The 21,863-nt window shown below is 38.1% G+C and overlaps 1 protein-coding gene across 3 annotated transcripts in view; it reads left to right on the top strand.

The window, feature by feature from the left end:
* The window catches only part of tmem255b (transmembrane protein 255B), a 49,148-nt gene that overhangs the window by 14,922 nt on the left and 12,363 nt on the right, over positions 1–21,863 (top strand). For 2 of the 3 annotated variants that reach the window (XM_018091638.2, XM_031897010.1), the window contains exons 1-4: positions 8,178–8,460; positions 15,417–15,559; positions 16,253–16,315; positions 19,667–19,756. In XM_018091638.2, the coding sequence (XP_017947127.2) occupies positions 8,415–8,460; positions 15,417–15,559; positions 16,253–16,315; positions 19,667–19,756 (342 nt within the window). In that variant the 5' untranslated portion in view covers positions 8,178–8,414. Of the gene's footprint in view, positions 1–8,177; positions 8,461–15,416; positions 15,560–16,252; positions 16,316–19,666; positions 19,757–21,863 lie in introns of those variants that run through there. The other variant, XM_031897009.1, reaches the window with a different exon arrangement.

Raw genomic sequence — 21,863 nt, 5'->3', positions numbered from 1 at the left:
CTTAACAAGATACTGATATTATTTTGTCTCCGTTGATGTAATCACATTCTGTCAAAATAAGTAAAACTTCAAAGAAAACAAAATTGATTGAGAAGTTGTATAATGTAGTAATGTTGATATCAAAACAACAGTTACACCAAAAATGAGAATATTTATGTTGACTTGTCATACTAACTATTTGTAAGATCATCTTTTCAATCAATTTACTACTAGGTCATTGGAGTTTTTTGACTGCATCACTGATTGGACACAGCATAAATATAAAATATGAAACTGGGGAAGACCTTAAAAGTTATACAGCCTATCAGACCAAAGACTAATGCTTTGGAAATGGTAACAAAATGTGCATGTGGGTTTGTGATGAAAACATTTTGTGAGTTCAGGGTTATGGCCAAAGCAGATTTCTAAGCTAAATGTTCATTGGTCCATTACAGCCAGACTACAGAAATAACTTGTTATAGGGATAGGGGTAGTATTGCTTTGCAGTGTTGGGAATGAGGAAAAAAGTCCTACCAGCAAAGTAGTTTCCACTTCAGTACTGTGTGTTGGTTATATGTTAAGGGAATATGGGAAGTAGAATCTTATGGTGATATTTGAATACTTGCTATCTTGTCTAAGTGCATTCTTGTTTGGCATATCAGTTTTATTCTTAATGTTTACATGGCTACAAACTAGGCTCAGTTTCCCCTCAGTAAATACATCTGATGCAGCTTGCACCTACTCTGTGTGCAGTGGGCTACACTGTTGAATTTTCCCCCAAATATGACTCAAATCAGCAGAATGGGAGCTGTAGGAAAAGCCAGCCTACAGAACCTCACAGCTGACAGCCTACATAGGCCCCATGTAACTGGCCGCCTGTCAACTGACACAGATACTGTGACTCAGCTCCTTGATAATGCACTGTTTTATGTTGCTTGTCTTTGTTTCCTGTTATTCTTATCACAAAGTGAAATAAAGGATGTGTTTTACAAAAAATAAATCATAGCTTTTATTGAGCCAAAGCTGATTTTTTTTTTAGAGAAAACTATTTTGTGAAACAATTTCAGGTTCAAAAAGGACAACCTTTTATAACAGATGACTCCAGGGTTGGACTGGATTGGTGGGACACCAGTGGAAAACCCAGTGGTCTCTTATGAGCCCCACCACTCCAGGTGCCCAGGGTTTTTGTGGGGATTGGTTTGCTACATCTGCAAATTTTTAGCAGCTAGGAAAGGGAGGTGGGTAAGGGTGGTGGCTGCAAAGGGGGTGGGTCCTTAAGGACATCCCAGACACTGAATGTGAGTCATATGCATTACGAAACCTAGGCAAAGAGGAACCATACCATATATTTGTGTGGAGTCAAGGTTTACACTTCAGCATATGTTGGAACTGATCATGATCAGATTACATGACATATGTGAGGGAAGTACAGAGGACAGCATTGCTCTTATATTGCCATTAGCAAGAGAACTGAGATTCAAAGACTGCATAGTCACTGACATTATATCCCCAGAGAATTAATCTGGTTACCAAGCTACAATTACATAACTACCATAATTTTACTGTTAAAAAGTAGGACAAATTAGGCCTGACCCCATTCTGGCAACAGCATCAGACAGATTACCTGTTTGTTGGGTTTTATTTGTAGGTATTGCACAATTCTTTATGATCTTGTGTCTTTCAAAGAATGATGCATTATTTTGTGCTAATACAGCAGACAACCTATGATTAAAGGAGAAGGAAAGGCTAAATCACTTGGGGGTGCCAAAATGTTAGGCACCCCCAAGTGACTTAAATCGCTTACCTTGTACCCCGGGCTGGTGCCCCTGTTAGGAGAAAACAGCACCAGCCTGGGGTACCTGTAGCGAGCGCTTCCTCCTTCCGCCTTTGTTTTTGGAAGGACTAACGACAGGCGCATGCGCAGTAGAGTGAAAAGCCGATTCTCTGTTAAAGTTCGGCTTTTCACTCTACTGCGCATGCGTGCGCAACCAAAGACGGAAGGAGGAAGCACTGCAGCTACCCCGGGCTGGTGCTGTTCTCTCCTAACGGGCACCAGCCCAGGGTACAAGGTAAGTGATTAAGGTCACTTGGGGGTGCCTAACATTTTGGCACCCCCAAGTGACTTTGCATTTCCTTCTCCTTTAAGGGTTCTTCCTGAAATTCACCACTTTGGTTTTTATCTTAATGGAATAAAGGACTTTTTCCCCTTTTTTTTTACAGAATGCAAAAAGTTGCCACAAAAAATGCTGTTGACATCAATGCGTTTCACACATTTTTGCCAATTTTCGAACTTTTCGCAGAAGCAAAATGGGACAGATTTGCTCATCACTGCTAATTTCTGTTTTTCATTTGTGACTGTATTTTTAATATTTAAGTTTAATGTTCCTTGGTCTTACAGTTTGGCAGATTCTCAGCAGTATCTGTGGAAGGTAAGCAGCTATTGTATCATTGTAACTTGGGCTTATGCTCAGCGGGGTGAAAGATAACAAATGTATCAACTAATGTATTAAATTAGAACAGTTTACAGAGTTTGGGACCCCTATCCTTCCAGAGCTGCTCTTGGGAGAAACAAAAAGGTTAAAGGGGACATATACCATAAATTTTTACAATGCACTAAACCATGTAAAATAATGTAGAATAGAAGTAAGTGCTTTTATTTTAATATCTTTGGGTTCAAATATTTCCATAACTGCTTGAAAACTGTGCTCTACCCAGCCCTTATGCCAGCTTCCGGTTTAGACTCTTCAGTATGTGGCTGGGGCTGCCGGCCCTGATAGACTTCAGCAGCATAGCAGCAGCTACTTAAAGTGCAGTGAATATGCATGGGGTGGGCCTGGCTTTGCGATGTCACAGGCAGTCCTTTCTCTTCCCTCTCCCCCCGCCCCACTGTTGTGTAAAGCCTGTCAGTCAGTGCTGTGACCACTTCCAGTGGGAGACTGAAGCAACACTCCCATCTTTCATTTAACTCTGGCTTCTGACTTGAGAGGTTGTCTCTGCAGCTCTCATATAATGACGGTTTTAGGAGGTAAAATTCTTTCAAAACATCTTTCTTGCTGCATCATTTCACATTTTGAGGGAGGATGAATATTATAACTGAATATGAACTTTATATAAAATGTCTCCTTTAAAAATAAGACTTTAAATTTCATTAGAACACTGTATTAAAATACAAAATAAAAAACCGTGGTAAAAAGTCTTCATTCAGGTGTTTTATTTGAAACCAACTGAACTGAAAAAATGTTTTTGGAAGGTGAACAACTCATTTAAGTAAAAATCTGAAAAAACTATAGTTGATATGTTTTTCAAACATAAAAGTGTATTTTATACAATTTATTAAAGGAGAAGGAAAGGCTAATAAAGAGTTAATCTCAAGCTGCAGGCATATCTTCAGTTGTTTCAATAGTGCCCTTAAGTCTCCCATTATTTCACCTGTTCAGATGATCAGAAGCCAAACAGGAAGAAAAATGCTGAGCTGTGTAAAGAAAGCTCATAATGCCTCACTCCTGCACAGACACCCAGACCAAGTGAACATGCTCAGTTAGTTAGACTATGGGGCAGCTTTCTGCTGATTGGCTCAGATCCACATTTTTAAGACAGGGGAGTGAGTTCTTAGCATTCTTGAGGGAGGGGGGAGCAGGAGAGGGAAGAGAGCAGAGAGCTGCGTGTCTCTAGCACATGAATTACAGACAGAAATCTTTTGACAGAGAAGTCAGTGCAGTGTTTCTGTGAGTGCTTATGGCTGTATTTACATAGACCTTTCTGATAAAGCTTACTGAGTTTTTACCGTTCTTTCTCCTTCAAAATAGAAAGTAGTTTACCACTGATAATTAATAACATTGTCTACTTATTAAATGAAAGAAAATGTCTCTCTCTGTTCTACACACTCCACGCTTCCACTGAGGCTTGCTAGTTGATTACAATGCTAACAACTTACCCTCAGGTGAGAGGCTTTCAGGGAATTAACCCTCTCATCCCTGTTATAAATTAGGGAACTGTGGCAAAAAAAACTGTCTTCAAACAGTTTCTAGTTACAGCATATAATATATGATGATTCAGAATACAGAATACATGATGGATAGTGCTATAAGACCACAAAGGCCTAGGGTGGCACAAATTTAGGGGTGGCATACCACCCAGCTGCACCTAAACATTGCTCCCATACAGAGCACTGGGGACAGGACTTACAGAAAGCTTTAGGTGTCCTGTCCCCAGTTCTCTGTATGTGAGCTAAATGGATGCACATGCATGGGGGGGGGCTAATTACTGTAGCCTCTGGGTGCAGCATTTTTACTACTTTCAACCTATACAATAACTAGTAATTTGATCCTCTGTGAAGCAATTATATAATGAATCCATCCCAATAGATTACTGTTGATAGACTACGACCAAACACACATTATTAAAAAAAAAAACATTGCTACATACAAAATCCAATACACACCTTCCTTCAGGTATCCCATAATATACCTTCACACTCCAACAAAGTGCATCACTGAGTATATTTTGTTCACTAAAAGTACAGAACACATAGGGGCTGATTTACTAATCCACGAATCCGAATCCCGAATGGGAAAAAATCGGATTGGAAACGAACATTTTGCGTCTTTTTCGTATTCTTTGCGATTTTTCGTGAATTGTCGCGACTTTTCGTAGCCGTTACGACTTGCGCAATTTGTTGCTACTTTTTCGTAGCCATTACGACTTGCGCGAATTGTTGAGACTTTTTCGTAGCCATTACAACTTGCACGAATTGTCGCAACATTTTCGTATTGAGCGTTAGTAAACAGCGGGCAAACCTTTCTGATTTTTTCGCGACGGATACAAAAAAGTCGTGACAATTTGCGCAAGTCGTAACGGCTACAATATACGAAAAAGTCGCGACGGCAACGAAAAAATCGCAAAAAAACGCATTCGGTTGCTTTCGATCTGTTCGTGGATTAGTAAATCGGCCCCATACTGTATCCCCCAAACCAGAGAACCCAAGTAAAAACAGTTTTCCCAAAAGTAAACGGTCCTAAATCAACACTAAAACAATTAACTAAACTAAAATAATATGACTCTAGAGCAGGCACAGTTCCAAAGTTTTAAACTGAGCATAATACTGCACATTCAGGCATGCCCACAAAGGCACTGCTGCATCTATTAGCAACTGTTGTTGCAACCAAACTTTTTCACGTATGCAATTATGTTGGAGTGGTGGGTAATAAACATGGTAAATGGTGTTGAAGTAGTGTCTTCTCTGGTGTGTAATCTTCTGTGGTGTGTTCTTAAAGGGATGTTCACTATTAACTGTCAGTATGTTATAGGTATTCCTAGGAACTTTTCAACTGGCTGTCATTATTTATTTTGTATGGCTTTTGAATAATTAGTGATCTTATTTCTGCAGCTGAAAATGCTATCTGGTTGTCAGGCTCATTTACCCCAGCAACCAAAAAACAGATCAGGGTTCAATTTGATTGTTCTTATTTTTTAATTGTTTATCTTTCTTTTCAGGTTCTTAAGAAAGTGCCAGTAACCAAAAAGCAAATGGAATGGCAAACCTTCCAGGAAAAAATGTATACAAATTGCCTTAAAATATTAATATCTGATTCATGCAAACAGTAAAGTTTACAGTGACCTACCCTCTTTTTCTTAGTTTTAAAACGTTTATTGGAGATTTCACAAAATATAAAGAGATACAGGTTTGTTGGGAAAAATATTTACCAATATGGTTTTGCTAAATAAACTGGTGTTTGTTAACACATTTTGGGCCTGATTCACTAAAGTGCGATAAAACGTGCGCTATTTTTAGTGTGCGCTATAAATTTTACCGCGTCTTAATTTTGGCGATTTTTCGCACGATTCACTATAAGCATACTTGCGCTTTTTTAAGCGCGATATTGCATGCGTTATTTAACTCACGAAGACTATTTCAATGCGGTATTTGCCGGTACATGCGCTAAATTACGCACGCGAATAGTCGCCGTATATGAATGGTAGCATAGAAATAGTGTATAAAAATTGTCACCAAATATAAATGGTGTATATAAATATTAGCCACATATAAATGGTAGCATATAAATGGTATCATATAAATAGTAGATGCTTATAAATAGTAGCCACTAGTGATGAGCAAATGTGTTCTGGTTATCTTTAGTGAAAAATTAGCAAATCTTTCGAAAGATCCACGAAACGGCAAAAATGTTGTGCGGGCAAAAAAATTGTTGGCCGTGACTATTATTTTTTGACGCTTGTATAAATTTTTGGATGTGCGTTGAATTTTTGCGTGGCGAATTTTTTCATGCGTTTTGCCATTGGCGGATTGTTTTGCGAAACGCATGAAAAAATCCGCCGCGAAAAAATTCAACGCACGTCCAAAAATTTGCTGCGTATCCATGCCTGGCGAAACATTTCATCGCTTGTAGCCAAATATAAATAGTCGCGCAAATGAACGCACGCCATGTTAGCCATACACGCCAATACTTGCGGAAAATTACTGTATTAAAAATGAACATTTCGCTGCAAACTGGCGGCTGCGTCACTCTAGGGGAAACACAGACTTCAATAAATAACACTGCAAAGTCCATATTTTATTGCAAAAAACTCATTTACTGTACTTTTCTATAATTATCGCCTGCCTGTAGTAGGAGTTAATTTTGAGTAAAATTGAGTAAAAAGACACATACTTGAATAAATAACACTGTAAGTCCATATTTTATTGCAAAAAACTAATTTACTGTACTTTTCTATAATTTTTCGCCTGCCTGTAGTAGGAGTTAATTTTCGCATAGCCGAATGCGATATTTAGCGCGCAAAAGTTATAGTGAATCATGCGATCGTATTCTTTTCAGCGCGGAAATTAACGGTAAAACTAGCGCGAGAAATACCACATGCGAAAATGGCGATTTATCGCACGCGATAATACTATGGTGAATCGCGCGCAAATTCTCGCGTCTTTTTTACCGCTAAAAAGCGTGCGATAATTTTTATCGCACTTTAGTGAATCAGGCCCTTTGTGTCTTGCATCTCTTTGTGACCTAAAAGAAATGTAAACGCTAAAATAAAAGGAATTCGTAAATGAAACAGCATCTGTTGCTTCCAATTCTCTGACTCTCCTGCTGACTCTCATTACTAAGGCTGATGCCAGACGAGGCGTAGAGCGGATGTTTTCGGCAAGCGGAAAAGTGCTTGGCGAAAATACCGCCCTACGCCTCCTACATGTGCCTGCACCTGAATGAATGAGATTCGCTCGGGTGCAGGCACGTGTAGCCGAAATATGCATAAAAACGCGAGGCTTTGCATTCTCTTGCATTTTTATGCGTATTTCGGCTACACGATCCTGCTCCCGAGCATATTCCATTCATTCAGGTGCAGGCACAAGTAGTAGGCGTGGGGCCGTTATTTTCGGCAAACGCTTTTCCGCTTGCCGAAAATATACGCCCTACGCCTCGTCTGGCATTAGCCTAAATGTTTGAACCTTGCTGATTTAACAGACCTGTGAAGACACATTGTGGGAAATAGAAGCTTGGTTGGAGGAGAGCTGGCTCCTGCTACATTGTTTCAAGAGTTAGAACCAGCTGTGCAGAGACATTCAAATACTGCTTTTGATTGTAATGAAATTTACAAATAGCTTTAAACCACTGAAAAATTACAATTTTTACAAAGGAAGCATTTCCTGCTTTTTGATCCAATATTATGCATGCTGATTCAGTTTGCTGTTGAAACAAGTGTCAGTGCAGTATTTATCTTTTTTTATTAATAAATTGTAAGGATGGCAGTCATCCAGCACTCCAGTTTGAACTCTAAGCTTCCTCTGAAAGCTGCTCAACTTATTTGATATAGTTGGTTAATTGCAGTTTCCTGACAAATATATCAAATTCATGATTCTTCTCCCTCTCATATATATTTTAAACAAAGGGCAGATATCTGGTACCCTGTGACTATATGATGTAGCCAAGTAAAGGTAACTGTTGCTGCATTTATTTATGCAATTAAAATTCAGAGCTCACAAATGGAAGCAGTATACATTTACCTGAAGGGATCTATTTTCATGTTCCCCACAAGCAGAAACACACACATAGTAAGACACAAAATGACACACAAACACTCTCATAGTCACACATTGACGCACCCAGGGTGATAAGTGTCAGCTAGTAAATTGAGCTGATGAAAAGAGACCTCTGAGAAAAATGATGCCCAGTTATACAAGAGGAGGAGCAGGCAGTGGACTTGGTCACATTCCCTTGTTTTCCCTGCACGGATGTATCCGCAGACCCTCTTGTTTCTCCAGCAGGGCACATGGAGAAAGACACAGAACACATGAGCTAAACTGTATGATCTCCAGGGCAGTGAGAAGAGCAGGCTTTTCATAGCTTGGAGGGTAGCTGTTTGGGGGTCACGTGTTAGGGTGAGGGACAATTCTCTGTCAGGTTGATTTCACAGTGACATCTGTCAGGATGCAGACTGCCCCTAGCCCTGCTGCTGCTGCACTGGATTCTACAGGTAACTAAATGTCTTCATTTCTATCTAATTCCTTCCTCATTAGGAACTTTTTTTTTATGTTATATGTCCTTCTTCTTCACCTTTTCTGATCTATTACATCTCTTTCTGACCCATGATCCCCATTGAAACTTTTTTTGGTGACCCCCCCCTTCCCTTGTTATTCTTATGGGGATTTTTCAGTGGGCAATACAGGTATGGTATAAGGATCCCTTATCTGGAAACCCATTATCCAGAAAGCTCCGAATTACGGAAAGCTTGTCTCCCATAGACTGCATTTTAATCAAATAATTCAGAAATGTAAAACTGATTTCCCTTTTCTAATAAAACAGTACCTTGTACTTGATCCCAACTAAGATATAAATAATCCTTATTGGATGCAAAACAATCCTGTTGGGTTTAATTAATGTTTTATTGATTTTTTTTAGTAGACTTAAGGTATGGAGGTCCAAATTACAGAAAAGATCCCTTATCCGGAATACCCTTGGTCCCAAGCATTCTGGATAACGGGTCCTATACCTGTACAGTAGCATTTTATTTAATGGGTATACTAAATGTTCATTTCATATTTAATGATTTCATTAATATTACTTTAAATAAATTTTCAATAGTGTATTAAATGCAAGGACATATACAGTGTGTGGAATTCTCATGCTATTTGTTATACAGGAGAGGGGAATTAGTGGGGCAGAAATTCACAAAAACATTGCACAAAGACTCACAAGACATAAACGGCCTCAGACAACACACTCCCCTATAGTTAATTCAACAGCTTCTGCCTTTTGGCAGACTGAAAGGTACAAGGTCACTGTGGTACATACATATCTATTGCAATGTAAGCAAGGCTTTGTCTTCAGCAGTGAGATTTCATTATTGTTAGGCCTATGGTTAACACTGACATTTGTTTTGTAGTCAAAAATGTGGTTTGGAAATTGCTGTCTCCCATTAAAGCTGCAGTTTGACTCTTGTCTTTTGCCAGTGATTTTTGAATCTTTGCTGCAGATCCTGCTCTGTCTCATAATGAAGTTAGTTTGATATACCGGACTTCCGATCTTACACTCACTTTGGGTCTGGCCAGTCTAGTTTTTTTATGAAAATGTGTTGGCACTCCAGTGTCCCTCCAGTGTACACCATATAGCTTAACTTCCATTTTTAATTCTTTTTGTATTTTGAGTACACATTAAACAAATAGCCCTTGAATTGTTTCAATGATCTCCTTTGGCATTACAACAAAAACCTAAAAAAATACAGTATGTTAAGTATTTCAATGATCTAGCAAAACAGTAGCTATTCTAATTAGAGCACTATAATAGTAGCACACAAACACACACAGTTTTTTTTAAACAAATGAACATGTCTTTACGGAAATTTGAAAAATGTTAGTTAATACAAAGAAATCTTCTATTGTCTGTCAATTCTAAATATTGTGTTCTTTGTAAATTAGTATCTATGTGTCTAATGAATAATAATACAGGTAAGATCCATTATCTGAAAACCCATTATCTAGAAAGCTCCAAATTAGGGGAAGGCCATTTCCCATAAACTCCATTTTAATTATTCAATTTTTTAATAATGATTTCCCTTTTCTCTGTAATAATAAAACAATACCTTGTACTTGATGGTAACTGAGATATAATGAATCCTTATTGGAGGCAGAACAATCCTATTGGATTTAATTTACTATTTATATTATTTTTTAGTAGAGTTAAAGTATGATGATCAAATAATGGAAAGATCCCCTATTCATAAAACCACAGGTCCTGAAAATTCTGGATAACAGGTCTCATACCTGTATATATAATATACATGGGATCTATTAAACAGAATATTTAGAAAACAGGGGACCAGGAGTTCCCTGATAAGGAGTCTATTAACTACTAGGAGGGACAGTTACTAACATTTGTATTTGTTTTTATTTTCCTAAAATAAAACCTTAAAGCTGTCGAGGTTATATAAAAGTCAATGGGGCTGTCCTAGGAAAATTGTAACAATCTTTGTTTAATTAATGGTTTTAGAGAATTTTCAGATCTTTTAATAAATAACTAGACATTTGTGATTTTCGTGGAAAAGAGTTTATTCAGGGCAGATATAAAAAACTATTAACATAAATAAAAATCTTTTCAAATGAAAAAAAACCTATAAAGCACAGAAGCATGTAAGCACTAAACGCAGGTGGAATGCAACATGCTGTGGCAGTAGGGGCACGCCCTTAGACTGACAGCAAGCAATTCTGACATTTTTGGGAGTATATCATTGCAGGTACTAAGTTGCTCTACTTAGAAAATAATCAGTAGGTAGAAAGGGTATTAGCTGGAAATCATTTCTCAGATTTCTTTGAAAATATGTCTTAAATGTTTAGATTCATTATTTTAACTAATCTGAAAAAGTGAATTATATCATTCAGTTATCTTTTCTGGAAGAGCAGAAAAACTGCTGCACTTTTGCTTTTGCCAGTGTTGTCAGTTGTCAGTCCCATTTTGTTATTAGGGGGAACTTTGCCACAGTATTGTACCCAATACAATTTAATAATCAGCACTGTAGCATCAGCTTATATGACAGAGGAACATAATTTTCTGCTTGATGATTTGTGATGACCCCTAAGCTTTGATTCTCACCAGCTGCCCAGAGCGCACTGAGCATGTGGGTGACACTTTAAAAAAAAGTTCAAGATGGGGAGCCCCTTTCAACAACTTTGAAATCCAGCATTGTTGCTACTATAGAGATGGTGGACTTTTAGGTTGGTGCAATAATTTCAGTATATAAAATATGACATTTCAAGTGAGATTAATTTTTAGGATTTAGTTCTCCTTTAAAGGAGAATCAAACCCCTTTATAGTACTTCTATACCCTGCAGAGTCCACAACACCCTCCTCACTTCTTCCCCTGTTAGCTAGAAAATGAATTGAGTTCATAGAATTCACTGCTTAAAGGTGGCCATACACGTGGCGATCCGACGATGTTTCGTACGACCATCGGTCGCACGAAACATCGTAAGATCCGCCACACACCATTCAGGGCTGAATCGGCAGGTAAGGAGGTAGAAACAATAGGATTTCTACCTCCTTCTGCCGATTCAGCTCTGCCTTCTATGGCGCCCGATCAAATTTTCAAACTTGTCCGATCGGCGAATAATGATAGAGACATGCCATACACGCACCGATTATCGTACGAAACGAATACACTGCTTAACTCTCAATCATATTGTCAGTTTGTCCGCCCTGTGGTTGAGTTAAACTCTATGGACACCTGCCATTTGCAGTAATGTCTAGGAAAAGCTTATGTTTTCAGGTACAGTTTAGAGAAAATAAAAGGTTACTGAGGAAACCAGCAAACTGATAGTGTGTAAATTATTTAATGCTGAAACTATGGTAGCACAGCAGATGCTATTAGGTTACCTGACAGTATCGGTTACATTCTGTAACACTTTACTAATATGTCTCACAAGTGAGTACATTATGGGCTTAGATAAACTGGATCATGGTATTGTAAATTATGCATAGTAATAAGCTGTTGATGGCAGTTGGATTCTAGAATGGTTATAGCTATTTTTATTTTACACATGTACTCTATGATACTGTCTTGTCTTTGCTTTACTATGTTATCATTAACATTGAATCATTGTTTTCAGCTAGTATTCTATCATTGAAAGGTGACAACTCTCTGTTTCTCTCTCTATATACAGTTTAGTCAAAAGTGATTGTAGTGCTTCATATGTTTATAGAATGGTAGGATCTAAACATAAAAATTAATTCATATAAACTTATTCAGAATGCTTCTCTAAACACTTTTGCAATTTGCATGAATTTTTATTTTAAATGGTTTGTGAGATGTTAGCAGTTTTAGTTATAGGCTGCCAATAGCAGGCTTGGCCCAGAGTGTCAGTGAGCTTAACTGTTTATCCATTTCCTGTATTTAGTTAACCCTAGGTCTGAGTCTCAGCATTCCATAAGCTTGGAACAAAAAGGCAGCAATTGGCCATATTTTGCAATTTGTATACTTAACTTGGGTGTGCATAAATAGACCCAGACCTCTGTGCTCCATTTTGCATTGTACAGGTATGGGACCTGTCATCCAGAATGTTTGGGACCTGGGGTATTCTAGGTACATGGGATCTTTCCATAATTTGGATCATACTTTAAGTCTTCTAAAAATTATTTAAATAAACCCAATAGGATTGTTTTGTCTCCAATAATGATTTATGTCTTAGGTACAAGTCAAGTACAAGGTTTTGTTTTATTATTACAGAGAAAAAGGAAATCATTTTTAAAAATGTAAATTATTTGATTAATATGGAATCTATGGGTGATGGGCTTCCTGTAATTTGGAGCTCTCTGGATAACAGGTATCCAGATAAAGGATCCCATATAGGTACTATCATATTTACTACCATATGTACTATTTACTATATTGTATAACCATATTACTACTTGCTTAAGATTTCCAGTGTACCATGACTAACAGTATAAATGGCAAAAAAAATTGACTTGACTTGAGGTAACTTTACATTAGCACTTTTGCTCTGGTGTTATATACATGGACTCTGGTCCATGTATATAACATGGTGTCTGGTGTCTTAATATGCATGGAACAAGAGTTTGAAATGTATACTATCACGCTAGAGGGAGGGGCTAATGTGAATGGTATATAATCTCTGTACAGTCTTGCAGAATATGTTGTATGGAATATATTAAGGTTCATAACAATGTTTATGAGAAATTTAGTCTGCTAATACAGTTGTAGACTGTATTGGAATAATTTGGGAAACAGGATCTCATTGTGTGAGGTTATATCCCCACCCTATTAAACTCAATTAATGAGCTGGAGAGAGTGCAGAGACGTGCAACTAAACTGGTAAAGGGGATGGAAGATTTAAGCTATGAGGTGAGACTGTCGAGGTTGAGGTTGTTTTCTCTGGAAAAGAGGCAATTGTGAGGGGACATGATTACTCTGTACAAGTACATTAGAGGGGATTATAGGCAGATGGGGGATGTTCCTTTTTCCCCATAAAAACAATCAGCGCACCAGAGGCCACCCCTTTAGATTAGAGGAACAGAGCTTCCATTTGAAGCAGCGTAGGTGGTTTTTCACGGTGAGGGCAGTGAGGTTGCGGAATGCCCTTCCTAGTGATGTTGTAATGGCAGATTCTTTTAATGTAGTTAAGAGGGGCCTAGGTGAGTTCATGAACCAGCATTGTAGCCACGGCTACTGTGATACTAATATCTACAGTTAGTATTAGTGGTTGTATATATAGTTATGTATGTGTTAGTAATAGATTGGTAAGTATAAGTTGTCTGTGCTGGGTTTACTTGGAAGGGTTGAACTTGATGGTCTTTTTTCAACCCTATGTAACTATTTAACTATGTAACAATTGACTGCAAAACAAACAACAGTATGGTGTTACAGCTTCATAACTAAGCAATGCTGATTTTCATTCTCAATGTGTCTGTAATTAATAAAATATATCGATATGGTTGTGTCGTTATTATGTTTATTTGTTTGGGTCACCACAAACCTGAAGTCTGCATCTCATCTCTTCAGAGTTTTCGAGCGTAGTGCTTTCCCCTGTGCTCTGTCTCTGAATGATACTCGGTTCTGTTAAACAGCAAACATTGTTGTACTGATAAAGCTGTTTCCTTCACAAGGGAAAGCTCCTTGGCCAGCCTTGTGCTTTGGAGTAAAAACATGCAGAATCAGAGAATTAAGGACCGTATATACTCGAGTATAAGCCGATCCGAATATAAGCCGAGGTACCTAATTTTACCTAAGAAAAACTGGAAAAACGTATTGACTCGAGTATAAAAGCCTAGGGTGGGGAAATGCACCAGCTACTGCTAAGTTTCAATTAATCAAATAATACCAATAAAATTACATTAAATGAGGCCATCAGTGGTATATGTTTTTCAATATTTATTCAACGAAAAACAGTAAACTGGCTGGTAAGCCGAGAAGAACGGTCACAAACAATATAAGTACTACCCATGCTCATTGCACATTGGCAAACTGGCAGCAGAAACCCGGTACAGGAGGAGAGTAAGGGGAATAGGTATTGCTAGTGGAGCTAGGCCAGGGCAACAGAGAAGTCTGGTTGCAGGTGGGCCAATTGCACACAAAGAGAGAGGGTGCTAGTCTAGAGAGCCCCATGGCACCCGACTCGAGTATAAGCCGAGGGTGACTTTTTCAGCACATATTGGGTGCTGAAAAACTAGGCTTATACTCGAGTATATACAGTATTTTAGAATAAATATTACCACAATGCCAAGTTCTAGCTTGGAGGAAAAGGCAAGAGGCTCAGCCAGCTGACTGGAATGAATGCATGTGGTTTTAGTGGGCATATGTGTAAATATTTTCATTAATTCAAACTCCGTGTTCTCAGTTTTGTTACGCTGTCCATAGTTTTAAACATAGTAAAGTTTGTATATAAAGAAAAGAGAGGATCCTCTGCCATCCCAGTGAGCAGAATCAAATTTATAAAAGGTGAACTCCTTGTGAGCTGACAGATTTTTAAGGGACCCTAAACAGCTGTGGTGCAAATATTGGGGACAGGTAGTCCACCAAGCAGTGCACTGTCCAGGGAGGGCTGCAGCATGAAGTTGCCGCTTGTAACAAATTGCAAGATGGGGTGCTCTAAAACATTTACTGATACCAATAGGTCTCTTGTTACGCCACTAGAGAAAGCAATTTATAAGGGACTATTTACCAGATCCATTGTCACAAGTACTAGAACACTAAGGGGTGCAAAATCATGCAGCTTAATGTTCATTTACAGAGCACTTGTGGCAGGGGCTGGGTGCAGCCTGTGCCTTGCAATGAATCCAGCAAGGCACAGCAGTGTGCTCAGTGCAACCTATAAGACAGGTACGAGGTATTAGGTCCTGCTGCATACCTGCCAGGTCTCCCTAACCTGTGAGTTCCAATGTTGCACCTTCTGTATTATATGTGTGCATTGTTTTTGTTCATAGGGCTGTTTGCTAAAAGGAAAAGGACGTCCCTTTTGTTTGCAATATCCCTTCTTGTCTTGTCACTTTTTATACTCACTATTGGCCTAGTGGCAACTACAAGGACAGAGAATATAACTGTGGGAGGCTACTATCCTGGCATTATTGTAAGTATGCTTAATTTGGATATTTGAATCCTATTTTTTGGCACATGTAATAAAAGCTAGTACATTTTAAAGGGCTAATTTGCAAGTGCACATGCTAAGAGCATTTGTTTTGCTTAGTGTTTTAAACATGTGGCTATAGCAGCCCTGGGATTAAGCCACTGTACCTAACTGTGGAGGGATAAAGTAGATCCCCCCAGCTCCTTTCTTATTATGCCTTATTACCCCCCTGTATGGTTTTGTATCATTTTGTGTCATAAATACTAATTCAAGATTAAGCCAATACTCAGCATACTATATAAGGGAACAGTGCTTTTTTTTTACTGAGATTAAGTCATTGGTAGAAAAGACCCCACAATGAGAAATACATAGAGTTAATAGAGAGTTGGATTGGTGAAAATGACTCCATCCATCCAGCAACATTAATCCTGGGCTATCAGCTCTGATCTTCACCATTTGCTGATATTTGCAATATCTAGAAATCAGCTAAAAATTAAAGTGGGTTAAAAATTACATTGAAGCACAATTACTTGAATTTTGCCTGTGTATTACAACACAATCTATTCCTTATTTCTCCTCTGAAGAAGCGGGTTTCCAGACACCTGTAGTCATGTCCCCTAAATTTTATCTGCCTTTTTAGCCATCATTCACTCACAATCCATTTTTTTAGATAACTGTTGTGTTTTGATGTTTCAGCTTGGTTTTGGATCTTTCCTTGGCATTATTGGAATCCATCTTGTAGAAAATAGAAAACAAATGGTATGTAACTGAGGTATAATGTTGTGGTTTGCTCCTCTCCTTGTGTCTCCTACCATGTTAAAGGGGAACTCCACCCAAACACAAGCATGATTTCAATCAACTTTGCAACATACATTGATTTAAAAAATATGCAGCCTTTTCATGATTTGTAATGTAATAATATGATTTGGAACAGTTACCTAAGCTTGGCCCCTGTTCCCCTGCTGATTTGGCTGACTACTTTGAGACTCACAAAAAAAAAAAACAGTAGTCAACTGTTTTCAGCCTGCCTTCAGCCTGCATACTCCCAATCACACAATTCCCTGCACACGTGATGTCAATAAGGAAAGGAACATCCTAGCGCAGTGCATTGTGGGTTAAGTAGTTCCTGCATGCTGTCTGTAAGCTGTGGAAAAGTTATTTTGTAACATCAATGTTTTAGTCCATTCTCCCCTGCCAGGATTTCAGATGATGCAGAAAGAGAAGAACTGTTTTGCAGCTGCATTTCAGCATATAAAATAGTATTTATTCATACAAGGCATGCACCGAATCCAGGATTGGTTTGGAATTCGGCTACGATTCTGCCTTTTTCAGCAGGATTCGGATCCAGCCAAATCCATGTGCCTGGTTGAAATGAATTTGAATCCCTAAAATCACATGACTTTTTGTCACATGGAAGTTGAAAAATTTTCATTGTGCTTGCATTTCTCTTTAACCCATCAGTGGCTGAATTTGCACATGCAAATTAGGAGTCAGATTTGGTTTAGTATTTGGCCAATTCTTTCACAAAGGATTTAGGGTTCGGCCAGATACCAAAATAGTGGATTCCATGCATCCCTCATGCATACTGTTTGATGTAACAGATTACAGTGATAGGTACAGTATATTAGAGCGTTTCTGTGTTGTGTGGGGCTCTTTAACAAATTTTGTTGAGTTCTCCTGAATATGCACCTGGTATGAAACTGAGAATTTTATTTAGGATAATTGTTTGCAGAAAATAAATAGTATTTTCCTTAATATAAATCTGACTTTTTGAAGTTGAAAATAAATTGAAAGCATGCTATCCAGTGAGGAATCCATAATGCACAGAGGAGGCATGAAATGTAGCAACAGAGCATGAAATGGCCCACAAATGTAATTCCTGTAACAATTGCACAGATCTATTTAGTGTCATCTTTCTCCTCTGGGAATAATATTTAACTATTTTGGAATACAGAATGGAATAATGTTATTTATGAGAATTATGTGCATCCATTTTCCCCATCAAGGGAGATGTGAATACAAGTGGCAGTGTTTATGACCATGTCTAATGCCTAATGACCTGAAAAATGATCCCAAATTGTTTGCATGAGTAGCAGTTCTGACAATCCTGAAACAAGAATTGTTGATAGTGGACAATGATAGAATGCTTTAATGGTAAAATATACTCACTTATATGCAATGTCCCCCCTAAAAAATGTTTTGGCTGCACAAAGATTGTGAGCATTTTTAAAAATGCGTGTACAGAAATTGGTTTTGTTAGAAAATGATAAGAAAATTTGTGTTTCAGTACTCTGGGCTCTAGGCAAACATTGGCGCTTTCAGGCAATCAGCACTTGATGACTCATGACTTTTTATAGGACACTGCCATTCTTGATAGGAGTTCCATGTGTCAGGGCGATAGGCCATCTGAAGATGAGGTATCCTATGGGTTAAACAAGTTCGTAGTCAAAATGTATGCAATGGTCAGGACATGTAGCCAAATGGATGGTCTGCAACAGGCAAGAATAGTGCATCCAGGAATTTGACACAAAGCCTCTGCTGTGCAATAATGATGTCATGGCTATGGGTGATGCCATCTTGGATTTGGGGGTCTCTATAAGCACCAACTGGCATTCTTGAAACCAAGGTGGCCAAAACCAGCCATGTGCCATTGACCATTGTAGTATTATAGGTGAAGAACTACAGCTTACATGCATTTATGGGATTTATGACAGTATTAGCAGTGGTGGTTGTAATAAAGGTTGTGTTTATTAAAGAGAATTCTGGCTATAAAAGGCATCAAAAGCCAGACTAAGAACTACAAAAAAGTGACATTGTTGGTTATTATTAAATAAAAAGTCCCAGTAGGAGGTATTTAGGAGAAATATGTTATTTAATTTTTTTTTTGGAAATAAAGGGTGCTTTAAATATCAATAATGAATCCAACCAGTTCAGTGACAATAGCTCCAAGTTAAGTGGGCTCTGCAAGATAACCTTTGTCTTACTTCTCCCTAAATTTCTTGATTTCTAATTCTGTCTTAAAAGGTCATGAATGTTTGTGGAATCCATCAAACTGTCCTATAATTAAGATTTTAAACATATCACTTTTGAAACCCCTCATTCTTTCTATACTTTTTTATAGTAATGAGAAATACTTTCGTAAACCTCAACCTCCCAGGGTTAGATCTAAGGTACGTTATTAGAAGAGATGCAGTTTTATTAAAATGTCTGCACTCCTTGCAACACCCTGCAATATATGGCTCTGCTTAGTTAGTTCAGGGGAGATCTCTTCCCATACAGCACGTGTGTCTGTAAAATATTGTACCAAAAAATATTGTATGTATGAGCCTTTAAAGGTCATGATACTGGAAACCAGGGAGTGGCGCCTGTATTCTTAATGTGAAATGGTAGATTGAAAGTGATCCCAAGGGCTCTGGACATCATATCCTTTGATAATTCGTACCAAGGTCTTTACAAAAAAATTTAACTGAGAGTGATGTGACTGCCTAATTGTCCTTGATTAACAACATTATCATTGCAGAGCATTAGGAGCCTGGGCAAGCTCATTATTGATCTGCACCTGCAGTATTTCTTCAGAACATACAAGCTTTCTGCGGAAGTGTCTGTTGTGGTTGTACTAGTGGGTTGTTCAGCTTGCAATACACTTAAAGCATGCAATAGTGAACTAAGATCAAAAAATCAATGACACCCAACAGATTACATTTCAGCTATGCCATAGTCAGGATAATGTGGCACATTATAGCAGCTGTAGCACGCAAAGCTAGAACACAGCTGGCAGACAGCTTTTGCAGACAAGTTACTAAATACTATAATGTATCATTGTTTAGTACACTTATCTTCCTATGCCTCCCCCAATCTGCTGCTGAGAGTCCTGTAACAGCATTACAGCAGCCATTCACACACACACACACATATATATATATTGTATATATATCCAATAATATATAACCAGTTTCCTATAATTTTCCATATACAATATAGATGTTACCCTTTGTTATACAAATTCCACTCTTCTCAGATTTCAAATGATTTATGCTACTGTAGAACAGTACAGTTTTACTTGTGTTATTATTGATACTTAACAAAAACAATATGTCTTTTTTTTCCTAGCTGGTAGCATCTATTGTTTTTATAAGCTTTGGGGTTGTAGCAGCTTTCTCCTGTGCTATTGTTGATGGGGTGTTTGCAGCTCGGCATATTGTAAGTATTTTATATTTTTCTCTGTTATAGCTGTTATATTTGTACTTAATGATACGTGGGCCAAATGTTTTTTGTAGACCTGCACAATTACCTAAACTGTAGGTTTGAAATCATAGGAAAGAGCCTTTTATTGGCACTGTATTAATGGCGTACATAGTACAATAAATAGTTATCATTACTTTCTGGTTTCTGTGCAGCAAATATGATAAATCAGAAATATGACAGGGTGCATATTCTCATTAACAACAATAAAGAAGGCAGACATATTTGGACATCCTGCATTCTTTTCTAGATCAAGAGAGGAACTTTTCATAGAAGACATTTCACTACTCAACCACGCTGAGGACTTTCCATACTAGTCAGTTGAACTGAAGAAGTTGCTCAGATGAGTAGTGAAATGTTTTCTATGATTACTCAGCAAGTCCAGTTGTGCTAGATTTACTTCTACTGTTAATATACACAAGCTTGTTTGTATTAGGGCTGTCTGCTATTAGATCCAGTGGTTGAATAAATAAAACATGCATATTTCCTTTCAGTACATCTTATAGCATTTTTTGTTAATATTGTTAAAAACAGAACCTCAACCACCAACCGAGTATATATGTGTATAAGAATGGCAAAGCCTTAAAGGAGAAGGAAAGGCTAGTAAAGAGTTAATCTCAAGCTGCAGGCATACCTTCAGTTCTCTCAATAGTGCTCTTAAGTCTCCCCATATTTTACCTGTTCAGATGATCAGAAGCCAAACAGGAAGAAAAAACTCTGAGCTGTGTAAAGAAAGTTCCCATAATGCTTCGCTCCTGCACAGACACCCAGACCAAGTGTACATGCTCAGTTAGACTATGGGGCACATTCATGAAAACACGAGTTCTAATCCCAAATGGGATAAATTCAGATGGGATATGAAAATTTCTGAAGATCGCAAATATCACGAATATGCTTACGAAAAAATTGTATTAATCACGAAAATATTGTATTGACGATCCGAAAGTCACGATTGTAAACAGCGGGAAAAGCTTTCCGATTTTTTCGCACAAGCGTTCGAAAAAGTTGTGCAAGCGACGAAAATTTCAGCGAAAATACGCTCGGAACGTTTGTGTCTTAGTTAATCTGCCCCTATGAGTCAGCTTCCTGCTGATTGGCTCAGATCCACATTCCTAAGGGGGCAAGTGAGTTCTTAGCATTCTTGAGGGAAGGGGGAGCAGCAGAGAGGAGACAGCAGAGAGCTGCGTGTCTCTGGCACATGAATTACAGACACAAGAAATCTTTTCACAGAGAAGTCAGTGCAGCATTTCTGTGAGTGCTTATGGCTGTATTTACATAGACCTTTCTGATAAAGCTTACTTCGTTTTTACCTTTCTTTCACCTTTAATAGAAAATTGAAGTTACCAGAAGCCATATATTATTAGATCTGCTAATTGTGTTCTGTGTTTGTGCATTTGGTGGTGCTCATTAGAATGAGGGGTCTGTCATTTCTGGTAGATGCATTCAACAGTTGTTGCAAATGAAATAATTGATGATGGCCCCTACTATCCTAGTGGGCCCTGGGCAAATGCCCTTTTTGTCCACTTTAAAAGTGCCTCTATGGGGACCACTGGGCCTGAAGGTGATGCAGATTTATATTCACCTGGTGGATGGAGGAGAGAATGAGACCATGTCTTTTCTCAGCGGCTGGCAAACTCTTGTTCTGCCACTGCTCCATATCATTCAATGCAGATTGCTGGTATGACAATAATAACAATATTACTTGATGGGTTAATTGATTAGTTTGTATTTTGGAAAGCAAGTATTTCATATCATATAGTAAATACCATTCTCTCAGCTACTGTTCTAGACCCTTAATAATCACATTCTAGCTAACCATATATATTTTTTAACATCTTTATTGTTTTAGTTCACCAGCTGAAAGGCTATTAACCTCTACTGACATCAGACAATTCAGTAATGTACTATCCATTCTGTGAAGCGTGTCATCTTGTTCTCCCGTGTTTCACTTAAATACATTTTCCCTCTTCCTTTCTTGTAATTCCATTGAGTTTCATTACTCATGGGCAGCATAGGTCAGATGACTATTCTTTATATAATACAAAACTGTATGCATGATAATCCA

This window comes from Xenopus tropicalis, chromosome 2 (genome assembly GCF_000004195.4).
Source record: "Xenopus tropicalis strain Nigerian chromosome 2, UCB_Xtro_10.0, whole genome shotgun sequence".
In the NCBI taxonomy this organism is placed as follows: Eukaryota; Metazoa; Chordata; class Amphibia; order Anura; family Pipidae; genus Xenopus; species Xenopus tropicalis.
This window is presented reverse-complemented; position numbering and strand designations above follow the sequence as displayed.